We start from the raw sequence: 16,283 nt of genomic DNA, 5'->3' as shown, positions 1-16,283 counted from the left end.
CATCCAGGAATGGCTGTGGGGCAAACAGATGCAACGCTCCAGGCCTTGGCTGCCTCCTCTCTCTTCTGCGTCCAAGGCCTGCCATCCTGTTGGTTTGCCCTGAGTCTGCTCTTTCTCACTTCCCTCTTGTCTCCTTCTCACGAAAAGGCTCAACACCTCTGCAGCAAATCAGGACAGACAGTTGCAAACAAGAGAGGATCTGTCAGTTTGCTCTTAAGTTGAATGTGTATGCAAGTCGGAACAGGGACATTTTAATGTGTAACTCCAGCCAAATGTTTTGATATGGCATAGGGAAGAGTTAACACCCCTGTGATGTTTTCTTTGTGGTCTGGGCCCCTGATCAGAAGATTTCCTTTCACTTTCTGCAAAATTGCAATTTTCAAAAATTGGCTTGTTGTGCAAATAAGGATTGGCGATAAAGCTTCAGTGGAGACCCCTTTCCCCCATGATAATAACTCTTCCAGGAGTAGTGTAGATTTCCCTCACTTCCTGTTGTCTCACCACATCATATTTACTAAATTCCACTGAGAGCTACATTTAAATCTCGGAAGCCACTCTTGTCGTCACATTAGTTTGGCTTCAAGTGTAGGATAGAGGATTCTTTGCATATTTTAAGCGAGGGGGTCAGCGTTCTTTTAAAATGTTTCATAAGGTGGTGAGGAAGCGATTTTTTGAAATCACCCAGATGTTTGGCCATTTCTGTGATGTGATGGCATTTGTTGCTCTCGGGTTTACAATGAAACATTTCCCCAGTTTGTGGGAGGGAAAATTGTGTTAGGGAAAGCATTCCCTTTTGCTCACTGAGTTTTTACTTTGCCAGAACAATTTCTTTTTAAAAAAATAGTCTTTCAGAGTCCTTTCCTTCCCTTCCCTTTCCCTCCTTTTCCTTCCTTCCATGATATGTCTGTGCCTTGTATTGCATGAAAAAAAGCAGGATAATAATAATAATAATAATAATTATTATTATTTTACTGACACAAATGTCAGTATGTCACAGCAAATGAGATCTATATGCTGGATTTCATATCACAAAATCACAAGTCGAACACTTCCCAAGCGTCTAGGACTGTGTGATGTATTTTCTAATGATGCGCACAGATCCAAGTAAGGTGGCCTTTTGCAGTTGATAGATCGTGATTTTGTCAATGTTTATTGTTTCCAAATGCAGGCTGAGATCTTTAGGCATGGCACCCAGTGTGCCAATGACCACTGGAACCACCTGTACTGGTTTATGCCAGAGCCTTTGCAGTTCAATTTTGAGGTCCTGATAACGGCTAAGTTTTTCCTGTTCTTGTTGTTGTTGTTGTTGTTGTTGTTATGCTGCGCAATCCTGGGAGTAATAGTTTTTCAAGGACCAATTACACAATGGAATGAATGTCCTTGCACCCCACTTTAAATGCTATGGCTCCATGTGATGGAGCTCTCCTGGGAGTTATAGTTTCCCAAGATCCATACCCTTCTCTGTGGGGCAGCCAAGAGAGAAAGAGAGGGAGGGAGGGAGCATAGCGGTTTTCCCTCCCTGCTTCCTTGTCTCCAGAATTGAAGACACGTAACAGCTGACATTTCAAAGAGAGGAAGTTCCCCTCCCACAAAGAATGGGGGGGGGGGTGCCTAGTGATTAAAGTGCGATAGCAAATCTACTGAAAGAATGCTGAGTACCATGGAGTACCATAGATACATTTAACAGTGTGATGAAGTTAGGGAAATCATCCCTTTCATTTCAAAACTGAGTAAGACTGAGCAATGTGATGAAGTGGTCAGTTATATGTAAGTTGGATGTGTAACTTTGGGACTACTTGTCCTTTGCTTTCTCTATTCTAACCCCATCCTCTTCCTTCTGTTCTTTTGCACCCAGGTCCAGACTGGCTGACTTCCACACCAACTGCCAGGCCTCCTTCCATCTGCTGACCAGCTGCCCTCGGGACAACTACCAGGCCTGCCTCAGCTCCTACACAGGGCTCATAGGTGAGCATGGCTTTTAGGAGGGGATTCGTGTGAGGCGGGGTGGAGATCAGTGTGCAACATGCATGCATCTGATTTGGGATGAGATGGCACTCATTCAGACCTCTCCATATGGTAGGGCAGTTCAGAGCAGCAGCCTTTCTCTCTCTGGCCCTGAACCCCTCTGCAAAGTCTGTTGGGTTTTCCATCTCTCATGACACACAACTGCACACACTCCATTACTCTTCACAAGGACAGCAAAGAGCTGCGGAGACAATTATTCCAATCCGTATTTGGATCTCAAGATGTCCAGAGTGGAGCTGTCAGCCCCGGTTTCCTGCCCTGAATTTGCCCCCATATATTTACTCAGCAGAATCAGCTGCTATGTGGAGGCCTATTGAGCCTCTCTGTGCATTGACTGCACTGAAGCCTCCAAAGAGGACAAAATACTCACAAATGGCTTGTTTGACCAAGTGGCCATTGCTTGTACCAGCCAGAAAAGCCTTCAGAGAGCTCCTGGGAGGAAGTTGCTTTGTTTGGTAGGAGTTTTTCTCCCAGGTCTGACCTCAAGCGAGAAAGAGAAGCATCATCATTATTGTTATTGTTATTGTCATATTTATTTATACCCTGCCTTTCTCCCCAAAAAGGGACTCAAGGCGATTCACAACCACACAATCTAATGACAATCGCCAACCAGAGTAAAGGGATTTGTAGGCAGCCCATGTTGATTGTCAAGTCACAGCATTGGAGCTCACCCTCATTTCTGGAGGCAAAACTCAACATTGCAGGGTTTTGACCAAAGCCCTCCTGAGTCAGCTCCAAACAGGGAGACAGGCAAGAATGGGTGTCACTATAATAGCAGAACCAGAGATTAAATCTGCATTTGCTTCCAAAAGGAATTCAGCTACAAACTGATAGAAAGAGACCACAAGAGGCATCTAGTCCAGTGTTTCTCAACCTTCCTAATGCCGCAACCCCTTAATACAGTTCTATATACAGGGTTAGTCAAAATGCATAGGCCAATAAGCCATTCAATTGAATGGCTTATTGGCCTATGCATTTTGACTAACCCTGTATTTTGGTGACCCCTAACCATAAGATTATTTGTGTTGCTCCTTCATAACTGTAATGTTGCTCCTGTTATGAATTGTAATGTAAATATCTGATATGTAGGATGTATTTACATTCACTGCACCAAATTTGGCGCAAATACCCAATACGCCCAAATTTGAATATTGGTGGTGTTGGGGGAGGGGACTGATTTTGTCATTTGGGAGTTGTAGTTGCTGGGATTTATAGTTAATTTCCAATCTAAGAGCATTCTGGACTCCATAAATGATGGAACTGAATCAAATTTGGCACACAGAACTCCCATGACCATCAGAAAATACTGGAAGGATTTGGTGGGTGTTGACCTTGAGTTTTGAAGTTGTCATTCATCTACATCCAGAGAGCACTGTGCTCTCAAACAATGATGGATCTGGACCAAACTTGGTACAAATACTCAATATGCCCAGATGTGAACACTGGTTGAGTTTTGGGGGGAAACAGACATTGACATTTGGAAGTTGTAGTTGCTGGGATTTATAGTTCACCTACAATCAAAGAGCATTCTGCACCCCACCAACGACATAATTGGACCAAACTTCCCACACAGAACCCCCATGCCTTAGAATCATAGAGTTGGAAGAGACCTCATGGGTCATCCAGTCCAACCCCCTGCCAAGAAGCAAGAAAATCAAATGGATGTCCCTTGAAGGGACTTGTGGGCTCAAACTTCCCTCCAGCCTCGCATACTCTTCCTCACCCACACATGCCCAGCAAGCTGCCATGCACCAAGCATGCCTGCTGTCCCCTCCCCACTTGGAGTCTCAGAAACAGCCCCCACCCCCTTGGCTGAGAGGATGGCCAATCACAGTGGAGGAGAGCTCAAAAAGGAAGAGAAGGACAGGTGGAGAGATCTTCAGCCTTCTCTGCCAAAGGGGTTCCTAAGACCACCAGAAATATGTGTTTTATGATGGTCTTTGGTGACCCCTCTGAAACCCTCTCATGATACTCCAGGGGTTCCAATCCCCAAGTTGAGAAATGCTGATTTAGTCCAACCCCCCATCATTCCAGGAAACCAACAGCCGCGGCCATTCCAGAGAAGCCTGTTTCAGAGATACCTGGCCACCAGAAGGCCACTTCCATCCCCACACAATGGGGTCTTCCCATAGGAGGCTTGTTGGGAAGGGCACAGAAGAGGCGCTTCTCCTTCCGGGTGGGGAATGGGTGCAAAGGCTGCTTCCACAGACCACTCCTTGCTGAGAAAGATTCAATGGCTGCTTTCCTCCTCCTCGGACACAGGGCTTGAAGTGACACCCAACTACGTGGAGGCCAGCACCACCAGCCTCACGGTCTCTCCGTCGTGTTCCTGCCGGGGCAGTGGCAACATGGAGGAAGAATGTGAGAAGTTCCTGAGGGATTTCACAGAAAACCCCTGTCTAAGTAAGGCACCGCTGGGTCATCACTGGGGACAAATAATGGGTGGGAGATGGGTGGAAGGAACTTGTTGCCTCTCTCAAGCAAGACTCTAGGGTGGAAGACGGGTGGGCGAACCACCTTCCTCCTCCTCCTCTTTATTCTTTCTGAAGTACAAAGTGCACAGACAGTCTGGCCTTGCAGCTTCTCCTTTTACAACAGTGTTTCTCAGCTCGCCCAATGCCGCCACCCCTTAATACAGTTCCTCATGTTGTGGTGACTCCCAATCATAACATTATTTTCGCTGCTACTTCATAACTGTAACTTTGCTACTGTTACGAATCGTAATGTAAATATCTGATATGCAAGATGGATTCCCATTCACTGGATGAAATTTGGCACAGATACTAGGCTTGGGAGGTTTTGTTCGTTAATTTCGTAATTCATTATTAATTCGTATTTAAATTAGCTTATGATCCAATATTGAGCCATGCAGGACTACTGTGAGGAGTAATTAAAAATCGAAACAATTTTTCCAATTTATTTCATATTGTTTCATAATTGTTTCGTAATTGGTTCAAAATTGTTTCGAAATTGTTTCGTAATTGTTTCGTAATTATTTCCGTATGTCTGGTGCAAGTTTTATAGTTGTTTGTTTTATCAGTGATAAAAAATAAATTATCACACCAACAGTCAACAACAGAGGGAGAGGGAAGCTTCAGAAGTTCCCCCTGTCCCATTTGGAGGTTTTTTTAGCATATTGTGCAATCGCGTCCGCCATTAACGAATTGATTCGTAATTTTACGAAATTTTGTATATTTCAAAACTTTTTTAAAGGAAAATTTTGGAATTCTTTAAAAAAATGAAATGCAAGGGCCCCCCTAAAAATGAAACGAGTTTAGAACCAAATTTTTCCGTAGTTACCCAAGCCTAACAGATACCCAATATGCCCAAGTCTGGTGGGGTTTTTTTTTTGAGGGGGTGGGATTGATTTTTTCATTTGAGAGTTGTCGTTGCTGGGGTTTATAGTTCACCTACAATCAAAAAGCATTCGGAACTCCACCAACAATGGAATTGAACCAAACTTGGCACACAGAACTCCCATGACCAACAGAAAATACTAGAAGGGTTTGGTGGGCATTGACCTTGAGTTTGGGAATTGTAGTTCACCTACATCCAGAGAGCACTGTGGACTTAAATAATGATGGATCTGGACCAAACTTGGCACGAATACTCAATATGCCCAAATGTAAATACTGGTAGAGTTTGGGGAAAATAGACCTTGACATTTGGGAGTTGTAATTGTTGAGATTTATAGTTCACCTGCAATCAAAGAGCACTTTGAATCCCACTGATAGAATTAAGCCAAACTTCCCACACAGGACCCCCATGGCTTGAAGGGACTTGCTGGCGCGAGCCTCCATCCAGCCTCACATATTCTCCCTCACCTGCACAGGCACACTATGCTGCCATGTGCCAAACATGCCTTCTGTCCCCTCCCCACTTGGAATATCAGAGAAAGCCCTCCCCTTGACTAAGAGGCCAGCCGAGTGGCTGGCCAATCATAGTGGAGGAGGGCTTTTGGTGGGAGGATTTGCCGTCTGTTTCCAAAAAGGAAGAGAAGACAGGCAGAGATATTCAGCCTTCTCTGGCAAAGAGGTTCTCAAGACCATCAGAAACATATGTTTTCTGATGGTCGTGGACAACCCCTCTGAAACCCCCTCGTGATCCTAACCTCTAGGTTGAGAAACATTGTTTTACAAGTAATGGTCTTAAAGGTGCTCTCCAAGGTGCCTGGAGGAGCCCAGAGTTCAGCACCTTGGATGGCTCCTTTGGAATTAAAACATGGAGTGAGTCCTGCTGCTTGAGATTCCCTTTCCAAGTTGGCAGGCAAGTCCTGACTTATAAAGAAGGCTTACTGCTTTTGTCTGCTTTTGTCCACCTGAGACTCTGAATTGTGGGGTGGTTAGATAGACTGACGAGAAAGCAGCACGATCCTTTCCATGGAAGCGGAAACTGAGTCCAGTGGATGAAGCCTTGCACCAAGAATTCCCTTTGCCCTTTGTTGAGGTTGTCTTTTCTCTCCTATTTTTCTTTCTGACCAGGAAACGCTATCCAGGCCTTTGGCAATGGCACCGACATCAATTTCTCCCCCAAGTCCCCCCCACTGCTTGCCATCACTTTTCCCCCTAAGACGGAGAAGAGCCCTCCTCCTCCAGACAACGTCAGCGACAGTAACACAGTCTACGACATGAGCGTCATGACCACCTGTACCTCCATCCAGGTGAGGCCCCAGCAGAATAGCAACACAAAAAGGTTACTGGCTCTTTCTGGGTGAAATGTAGGATTTGCCGGTCCCGACATTTCCACTTTCAGTGTCTGGATAAAGTTGAACTCCAGCCACTCAATCAGACTTCAGGGCCTGGAAGTTGAACCAAACCATGAGCCTTTGAATGGGTCTTTTCCCACAAGTCAGCAGCTCTTTCCCAGGATTCAATAGCTGCAGGGGGAGAGATTTGGGGGGTGCAGAAGAGGAGGTAGTGGACCCATCTTCCCCATCTTCCCCATCTTCCCCGACTTGTGCAACTTGTGTCTGCTTGGTGTAGGATCTCATCTCCAAACTCCTTCTTTTGGCATGGGTGTGAGGCTAGGGAGTCCCCGGTGGCACAGTGGGTTAAACCGCTGAGCTGCTGAGCTTGTTGACTGAAAGGTTGCAGGTTTGAATCCTGGGAGCAGCATGAGCTTCTACTGTCAGCCCCAGCTTCTGACAACCTAGCAGTTCAAAAACATGCAAATGTGAGTAGATCAATAGGTAAGGTAATGGTGCTTGATGCAGTCATGCTGGCCACATGACCTTGGAGGTGTCTTCAGACAACGCCGGCTCTTCTGCTTAGAAATGGAGATGAGCACCAACCCCCAGAGTCAGACACAACTGGACTTAATGTCAAGGGAAAACCTTTACCTTTACCTATGAGGCTAGTAGATCAAGGGAATCCAATGTAGTATATCTTGATTTCATCAGGGCTTCCACCAAAGGCACCTATTATACTTTCATGAATACTTTTTAAACAAAGGTTCTTTTTATTGCAATTTTCAGTGTGAGAGGGAATGTCAAGATTTTTACAGAACAACACTTTTACATTGGACATACAAACATACAGATTCTATGTAACTACATTGGATTTACAATTGCATGGCTAACAAACAAACAAAAAATTAAATTTTTACTCAGCATTCACACACATGTACATGCATTCATCCTCATGCATACATCCAAATATTACCATATCCTTTTCTCCCTCCTTGGAGAAACACCTGCTTAGGCCAGACCGTGCTTCCCTGCAGCCTGCCAACACGTAGTTCCAAAACTTCCAAAAGGCTTCTGTGAGGAAGTTAATAATAATTTGCATGATTTAAACTGTATTTATGGGTTTGTGTTGGCTGCAGTAACATTGGAGTGGCCTATTTCAAAGGAATCCTCCATCTGCATTGCCATGGAGACCAAGGCAAGCCGGCAGAGAGAGAAGTGGGAGGAGCCTAGGGGGGAGAGTTTTGAAAACAGACAGTGAGGTAGTTAAGATTTGAGGGTGAGGAGTCGGTAGAGGAAAGATTAGGAGGTGGTAGCTGAAAGAGAGTGAATTGTGAAGCAAAGTTTTGAGGCTTTGGAAAGCCATATTAAGCTACTGGAAGTTTCTTAGGCTAGAGAGGCTGATAAGGGAAACATAGCCAGTATTCTTTTAGTCTAAGGAAAGGCTAAAGAATAAGCTTATTAAGTATCTGATCAAGGGAGGATCAGATAAGGGAGATATCCCTGTATTGAAACTTTGTTTAGAAATAAGTGCTTCACCTCAGGAAGATACTGTGTAACCTGAAAGAGTGAAACGTTCATCTAACCAAGTATTGTTCTAAGTTCTATAACAAAAGTTACAACTTGCAACCACACGCTTTGTACTCAATCAATTTGTTAACTTTTGTTTGAAGACTGCCTCATCTCCATCAATTCTGCGTCCAGTGTGCCATTCCTCACAATAATACATCTTACCTCACGTTGGTGGTAGAAATACAGAGAAATAAATAATAAATCTCCCTCTACTCTCCTGTTACACAACAGCACTTGTAATTTAGCTACTCCTCTGCTGACTACTTCTAAAATTTGGTGGCTGTGATAGTTACAGCAACTTCGCAATGCCAAACCTTCTCTTTCCCTAAGAACAATGCCAAGGACCAGCTCCCTGTTTTCCCTACAGCAGAACCTGACTCCCTGCAACATAAAATGACTCCAAAGTGCACTCCTTCCTCTTCCCTTGAGAAAGAAGCCCCAATGTGTGCAGAATCCTGCTTTCCCATAGCAGATCTGACACTCTCCACAGAGCATGGCGGGTGAACCTGACTGTCACAATTTGACAATTATTAGATTGAGTCTTTTATAGGAATGTTCTGCTGATGTAGTCTCAAAGTTGTAAATTAAAGCTAGGCGCCTTACATCCTGACTCCATCTCAGTTTCCCGGCAGATGTTGACTCTTCTTGATTGGTGTTGATCTTATGTTGACTTCCCTCTTAACATTGTAAATATTTCTCTTATCACTGTTACAGTTTTTATCACAGTTTGTTTTTCAGTTCTCATTTGCAACTACTAATTACAGTCTAGCAAGCAGACAGTTAATGATTTAGTCATGGCAGGCCTTAATCTTTGTCTCCAAAAATATTAACTCCCATCCATTCATTCCCTCATTCAGTTCCATTCATACCCACACATATTAAATCCACATTTATGAAATCTGCATATAAAATTTCTTGTGACACATTTAGACTACGTGATGCAGTTGTTTCTTGTTTGAGGAACCATAATAATAATAATAATAATAATAATAATAATAATAATAATCCTTTATTTGTACCCCGCTACCATCTCCCGCAGGACTCGGTGCGGCTTACAAGAGACCGAGCCCAAAGTACATCATTAACAAAAACACACAGACAACAATACAATGCAAACAATAAATAAGCAAGCAATAAAACAATAACAAAAGCATGACACTGTTAAAAACCTGTGGCAGGGCCAAATGTAATAGTTAAAATTCTAAAAATGCTGGGCATGTCCAGGTGAGGTAGACTGAATATTTTGGGAATAGAAGGGTGTGCAGACAATTCTAACTTTCTCATAAAGTGCATTAGGGACAATTGCTTGGGATTCCTTAATCTGGGAAGGCACACTGGAACATCCATGTTTTCAAGCTCCTTCTGAAGACTGCCAGTGTTGGGGAGTGCCTGATGTCCTTGGGGAGGGAGTTCCAGAGTCGTGGGGCCACCACTGAGAAGGCCCTGTCCCTTGTCCCCACTTCCATAACCAAAAGCCGTGCAGCAATTGTTTCTCGCCATCCTAGAAGAAAATGAAAAGAGAGGTGCCTTGGGGACTTATCTTTTTTTAGGGGGTGGGGGGAAATTAATCAACAACTTAAAGAAGCAGTAGAAGGGATGCTCATACAATTGGCAAGTGACACCACCATTCTTGGGTATTAGCAAACGGAAGGTGTAACTAAAATCTCAGATCAAAGGGATGGGATTCGAGTTGATCTTGACAGGGTGGCGAATCAGGCTTATCCAAGTACACACAGGCAGAGTGCCGTGATTTCCATGCTGGAGATCTGGGTTCGAATCCCTTGGAGTTCAAGCTGCTCCTGCTCTTGGGGGCCTCTCTCCTTGAACCCCTTCCTTCCTTCGTTCCGGAGGCTTTTGTCTTCCGCTGGAGCGGTGCTTGTCCTCCTCCCGGCAACCCATCGCGGTGGCGCAGCAATGTCACCCTTGGGCAGCCTCTAATTAGGCCTGGCATGCCTGAGAAATTACATCTTATGTCCCTCGTTCCTGCTGGGTGAGACAATCAGCCGCTCAATTTCATGCTAGAGTTGCAGCGCATCCGCAGCATCGGTGGGCTCCTTTGCTGCCTTCCTGGGCAGAGCGGCTCCCCTCCTAAATGGCGGAGCAGTCGAAGGGGGATGGCACGCTTTCCCCTCCATTAGCGCCTCCTTTGCCCCATTAGCTGCCTGATTCACTGCCGACCGCCTCTGTGCCCACATTCATTAGCCAGAGACGGGGAGATGGAGCCGGAGGGGAGCGAAGGGGAGGGATCCTGACATTCGCGTATTGACCCCTTGTGCAAGCAAAGGTGCCTTGGCTGGGGCAGCGGCACCCCAGAGGTGCACCAAACACTGGGGCCCCCTCCTAAACATGGATCATGTTATGTCTCCACAGGAAAGCGGACCGAAGCTGAACAAATCCAAAGAGTCGAGTCGGTGTTTATTGGATGTAAGTGGCACAAATCTCCAGGACCAATTGAATGATAATAAAGTGATGGAGGGTGGGGGGATCTTTGGGACTGCTTTGTTGTTCATTCGTTCAGTCGTTTCCGACTCTTCGTGACCTCATGGGCCAGCCCACGCCAGAGCTCCCTGTCGACCGTCACCACCCCCAGTTCCTTCAAGGTCAAGCCAGTCACTTCAAGGATCCCATCCATCCCTCTTGCCTTTGGTTGGACCCTCTTCCTTTTTCCCCTCAATTTTCCCCAGCATAATTGTCCTCTCCAAGCTTTCCTCTCTTCTCATGACATGGGCAGTGTGGGGCTAAGCTGTGGGTGCTCCCACCCAGCACTCACTTCCACCTGTTCTATCATCAGTGATCCTCAGCATCCAAATCAGGTTGGATGCAATCAGGAAGTAAGCTGATGCAAGCAGGAAATAAGCTTCCTGCTTGCATCTCCAATAGGAGCCTACCTGGCAGACCTGTTGTTGAGGCTAAGCTGTGGGTGCTGTTGGGACATGAGAGAAGCCTCCCACAAGGATGGTAAAAGACCAAAAGATATGGACGTCCCCTGGGCAATGTCCTTGCAGATGGCCAATTCTCACACACCAGAAGCGACTTGCAGTTTCTCAAGTTGCTCCTGACATGAAAAAACAAAACAAAAAAATTCACCTGTTCTATCATCAGTGATCCCAAGCCTTGCAACAACAAACCTGTCAGGTAGGCACTTACTGGGGTCCTATTGGAAGTAAGTACGCTTACTTCCTGCGTACACTTGTGTAGTAAAGGTACAATTGCCAGCATCCAAGTAAGGTTCCTGCTTGCATCTCCAACAGGACCCCAATAAGAGCCTACCTGGCAGGCTTGTTGTTAGGGCTAAACTGTGCGTGCTCCCACCCAACAGTCATTCCATCTATTCTGTCATCAGCATTGCAACAACAGGCCTGCCAGGAAGGCTCTTATTGGGGTCCTGTTGAAGATACAAGCAGGAAGTTTACTTCCTGCTTGCATTAGCTTACTTTCTTCTTGCATCCAACTTTACTTGGATGCTGGCAATTGTACCTTGACCCCGCAAGCTGCTTTAAATCATTATAAATAATTTTGCTTTCATGTTGTTCTGGTTTGTATAGTGTTTGTGTCTCTGTTTGGATAATTATATTTATTTAATTATTAATTTTATTTTCCGGTTTAGTAACTATTACGGTACTTTATAATTATGTTATTTTGTACTGTTTGACTTATGTGGATGTTGTCTATCAAGGCATTGAATGTTTGCCTTTTTTTTGGTCTGGAAGCTACCCTGGGTCCCCTTGGGGAGATAGGACGGCCTACAAATATATTATTATTATTATTATTATTATTGACACAAAAGCACAGTATGTCACAGCAAGCGAGATCTTTATGCTGGATTTCGTATCACAAAATCACAAGTTGAACACTTTCCAAGTATCTAGGACTATGTGATTTATTATTATTATTATTATTATTATTATTGACACAAAAGCACAGTATGTCACAGCAAGCAAGATCTATATGCTGGATTTCGTATCACAAAATCATAAGTCGAACACTTCCCAAGCGTCCAGGACTGTGTGATTATTATTATTATTATTATTATTATTATTATTATTATTATTATTGATGGGTCCTGTGGTGGCGCAGTGGGTTAAACTGCTGAGCTCCTAACCTTCTGCTCTCTTCTCTGGTCAGCTGTTTGAATCCAGGGAGAGGGGTGAGCTCCCACTGTTAGCCCCATCTTCTACCAAACTAGCAGTTTGAAAACATGCAAGTGTGAGTAGATCAATAGGTACAGCTTATATGGGAAGGGAACAGCGCTCCATGCAGTCATGCCAGTGGCCACATGACCTTGGAGGTGTCTACGGACAAGGCTGGCTCTTCGGCTTAAAAATGCAGATGAACACTACCCCGCAGAGTTGTACTCAACTAGACTTAATGTCAGGATAAGCTTTTACATCATCATCATCATTATTATTATTCAAACTACAAGAAAGGATATTCCATCTGAACATGAGGAAGAACTTCCTGACTGTGAGAGCTGTTCAGCAGTGTGGTGGAGGCTCCTTCTTTGGAAGCTTTTAAACACAGGCTGGATGGCCATCTGTCAGGGGTGATTTGAATACAATATTCCTGCTTCTTGGTATGGGGTTGGACTGGATGGCCCATGAGGTCTCTTCCAACTCTTTGATTCTATAATTCTATGATTCTATGAGTGTGTCCTTGTCTCTGGCCAGCCCCCCTGGAAAGCCTTGGCTACCCCACAGTGATTTTTCATTGTTTGCTTCCCAACGCTCTCCAACATGGTGCAAAGAATGTCTTTATCCCCATCTGGAGATTATCCAAATGAGGGATCATGGTCCTTTTGGGGTGGGTTTGCCCCTGAGCCTGCCATGGGCTTGTGGCTGAGACTCGGTCCAGGGCCGTCCCCCATCCATCACCCGCTTGGCATTTGCCACAATGGCTCTGATCCTTCATGCTTCCCCGGACATCCTGGGCCACAATGGGGCTCCGTCCAGTTGCCAAACCCACGGCTGAAGGGCCCAAGGGGGTCCTGCCTTTGCTTTGTAAGAAGTCCTTTCATTCGTCTGACCCTTCCTTTGTGCTTTCTCCCGCTTTCCCCCACAAAAGGCACTGACCACGTCCCGGATGCCCGAACAGAAGACCCTTTTGAACGGCAAGACCTCTGGCATCCGGTCCTCCTTCCCGGGGCCCCTCTCCGCTCTGCCCTTCCTGCTCATGAAGGCGGCATTATAGGAGCAGTGCCCGGCTGCGCAGCGGGAGGAAAGGGCTGCGCAAACCCCTCGTGGCCCATGCAGCAGACGCCGGATGGATGAATGGACGGACGGACCTCTTGGGAGACAAATCCTCTGCCTTTGGGTTGTTTCCTCCGGATTGTTTCCTTTCTCGGATTCCTCCTGGAGACTTCTGCATTGAGAGCACCGGCAAGATACCTTTCACTGTGCAAAAGAGAACGGGGATGCTGGGCTATGGTGTTGCGTCCAGAATGCAAAGAGATAGTTTGTTAAAAGATTATGTACAAAAGGATAAGAAGTTTGAAAAATCCATGGAGTCAGTGGAGGCCGGGAGAGACGTGGCATTTGATGACCTTCAGATGGCTATTCAAAGGTCAAGGGGCATTTTGCACCCTCTGTTTGGGAATCTCCTCTCCTTTCTGCCCACTTCTCTGGTTGTTCTTAGACCTTTGGGACTGTCTTCACGTTCTGCTCTTGGAGGAAGGAAGGGATGCTGGTGCAGTGAAGGGGAGAAAACACTGCAAAGAGAGGGCGAAACAACCTCCTTGGAGAAGCAGCTTCTTCTCCATTGTGCCCGTGGGCATGCCTTGTGGGACATTGGAGACCTGGGGCCATGCTGTTGGTGTTGTTTTGGAACTGCCTGCTCCCTCTGACCCATGAAGCGTTTCAGCGTCAGAAGGAAAAGAAGGAAACCTGCTGCTCTGTTGTGGAGCTGGCTGCCCCCTTGCTATGGGTCTGGCATCCCCTGGCCTTTGGGGGCCTATGCTTTGGGGCAAGGCGTACCCCACTTTCCTGGGATTATATACATCTCTCACATATGTGTATCGAGAGAGACCCGAGTTATCTCTATATACATATGTCTATACATATCAATCTGCATATACTCAGTGGCTCCACCTCTCCTTTTCCTCTTTCTTTCTTTCTTTCTTTCTTTCTTTCTACTACACACAAAAACAATATGAACAAAAATAACCACTGATAAGTATGTATCATTGTAAAGGGTTTTTAAAGAAAACCAACCCAGGGAGCCCCATGGAAGGGAGGAGGCCAAGCCTTTCCCCGCAGTCAGTGGGATCTCAGGCCAAGGAGAGCGGATGGAGCACCGAGTTCATAACTGAAATAAACGTACCATGAAGCAAAGCACCTCCTGTTTCGGTCCGCGTCTTTCCCAAACGTCCCCTTCTGCGATTGTGATGCTGCCACTTGGTGTTTGTGGGTCATAGAGGAACAAAAGGTGATTGCAAATGCTCTGGGAGACTATAATAATAACAGTAGCAGCAACAACAACAACACTTTATTTTTAGACCGCCCTCTCTCCCTGAAGGGACTCAGGGTAGGCATCCAATGCCTCAGGTGAATACAAATGCATCAAAATCTATATATATATAAATGCTTTGTGCATAATGAGTACCTTAAAAACAAAATTACCAATGAACGAAATCACACCAAATTTGGCAACAAAACATCTCACAACACAAGGAGTAACCATCACTCCAAAAATTATGATTTTGTCATTTGGGAGTTGTAGTTGCTGAGATTTATAGTTCACCTACAATCAAAGAGCATTCTGAACTCCATCAACGATGGAATTGAACCAATGTATTGTCGAAGGCTTTCATGGCCAGAATCACTGGGTTGTTGTAGGTTTTTTCGGGCTATATGGCCATGTTCTAGAGGCATTTCTCCTGACGTTTTGCCTGCATCTATGGCAAGCATCCTCAGAGGTAATGAGTCAGGATCTGAGTTGAGGTCTCTGATGGCTTGTCTTTCCTTCCTTGTAATGTTACTGGAGGAAGTTTTGCCTTTTTCAGGATCCTTGCTGTTTCCGCTCTTACTTCTTCTGCTTCTTCCTCGGGGAGGCGATAAATTGCTGATTCGGCATTGGCAATGATGTTTTCTACTGGGATCCTGGAGGCGGTTACAGCAAAATTTCCTCCTTTCGCTAGTATGGATACTTGGTCTTCGGAGAGTTGTCTGTCTGTTAGGTTGATGATGGTCTGTGATGTATCCAGTTCTGATTTCGACTGTTGCTTTTGGCTTTTGTGGAATTTTTGTTTTTGTCTGTTGGTGTGGACATCCACTACCTCTGATGATGCTTGCCATAGATGCAGGCGAAACATCAGGAGAAATGCCTCTAGAACATGGCCATATAGCCCGAAAAAACCTACAACAACCCAGAATTGAACCAAACTTGGCACACAGAACTCGCATGACCAAAAGAAAATACTGGAAGGTTTTGGAAGGCATTGAGTTTGGGAGTTGTAGTTTGCCTACATCCAGAGAGCACTGTGGACTCAAACAATGATGGATCTGGACCAAACTTGGCACAAGCACTCAATACACCCAAATATGAACACAGATAGAATTTGGGGGGGGGGGGGATAGACCTTGACATTTGGGAGTTGTAGTTGCTGGGATTTATAGCTCACCTACAATCAAAGAGCATTCTGAACCCCACGAATGAAAGAATCGGGGCAAACTTCCCACACAGAACCCCCATGACCAACAGAAAATACTTAAGGCCATCCAATCCCATTTCCTTCATCAGGGCAAGAAAACGTAATCAAAGTCCTCCTGACAAAGAGCCACCCAGCCGTAGATATAGATAGATAGATAGATAGATAGATAGATAGATAGATAGATATAGATAGATATGATTTGCACACACAGAGATATAGTATCATAGATTTGAAGGGACCCCTAAAGAAGGACAACTATATGTTGCCTGTTCCAGAGTGGGCAAGCCAGACACTCATCACATCAACACTGACAAAGAAACAGCAAGAAATACTGTTTACCCACAAGCAGAAAGAAAT

The 16,283-nt window shown here is 45.2% G+C and overlaps 1 protein-coding gene across 1 annotated transcript in view; it reads left to right on the top strand.

Moving 5' to 3' along the window:
• The window catches only part of GFRA2 (GDNF family receptor alpha 2), a 95,776-nt gene extending 81,166 nt beyond the window's left edge, over positions 1–14,610 (top strand). The window contains exons 5-9 of the mRNA XM_067470727.1: positions 1,856–1,965; positions 4,288–4,428; positions 6,507–6,685; positions 10,652–10,705; positions 13,343–14,610. Of these exons, the coding sequence (XP_067326828.1) occupies positions 1,856–1,965; positions 4,288–4,428; positions 6,507–6,685; positions 10,652–10,705; positions 13,343–13,468 (610 nt within the window). The 3' untranslated portion in view covers positions 13,469–14,610. The remainder of the gene's footprint in view (positions 1–1,855; positions 1,966–4,287; positions 4,429–6,506; positions 6,686–10,651; positions 10,706–13,342) is intronic.
• Positions 14,611–16,283: the final 1,673 nt, after the last annotated feature.

Source organism: Anolis sagrei, chromosome 7 (assembly GCF_037176765.1).
Source record: "Anolis sagrei isolate rAnoSag1 chromosome 7, rAnoSag1.mat, whole genome shotgun sequence".
Classification (NCBI taxonomy): Eukaryota; Metazoa; Chordata; class Lepidosauria; order Squamata; family Dactyloidae; genus Anolis; species Anolis sagrei.
This window is presented reverse-complemented; position numbering and strand designations above follow the sequence as displayed.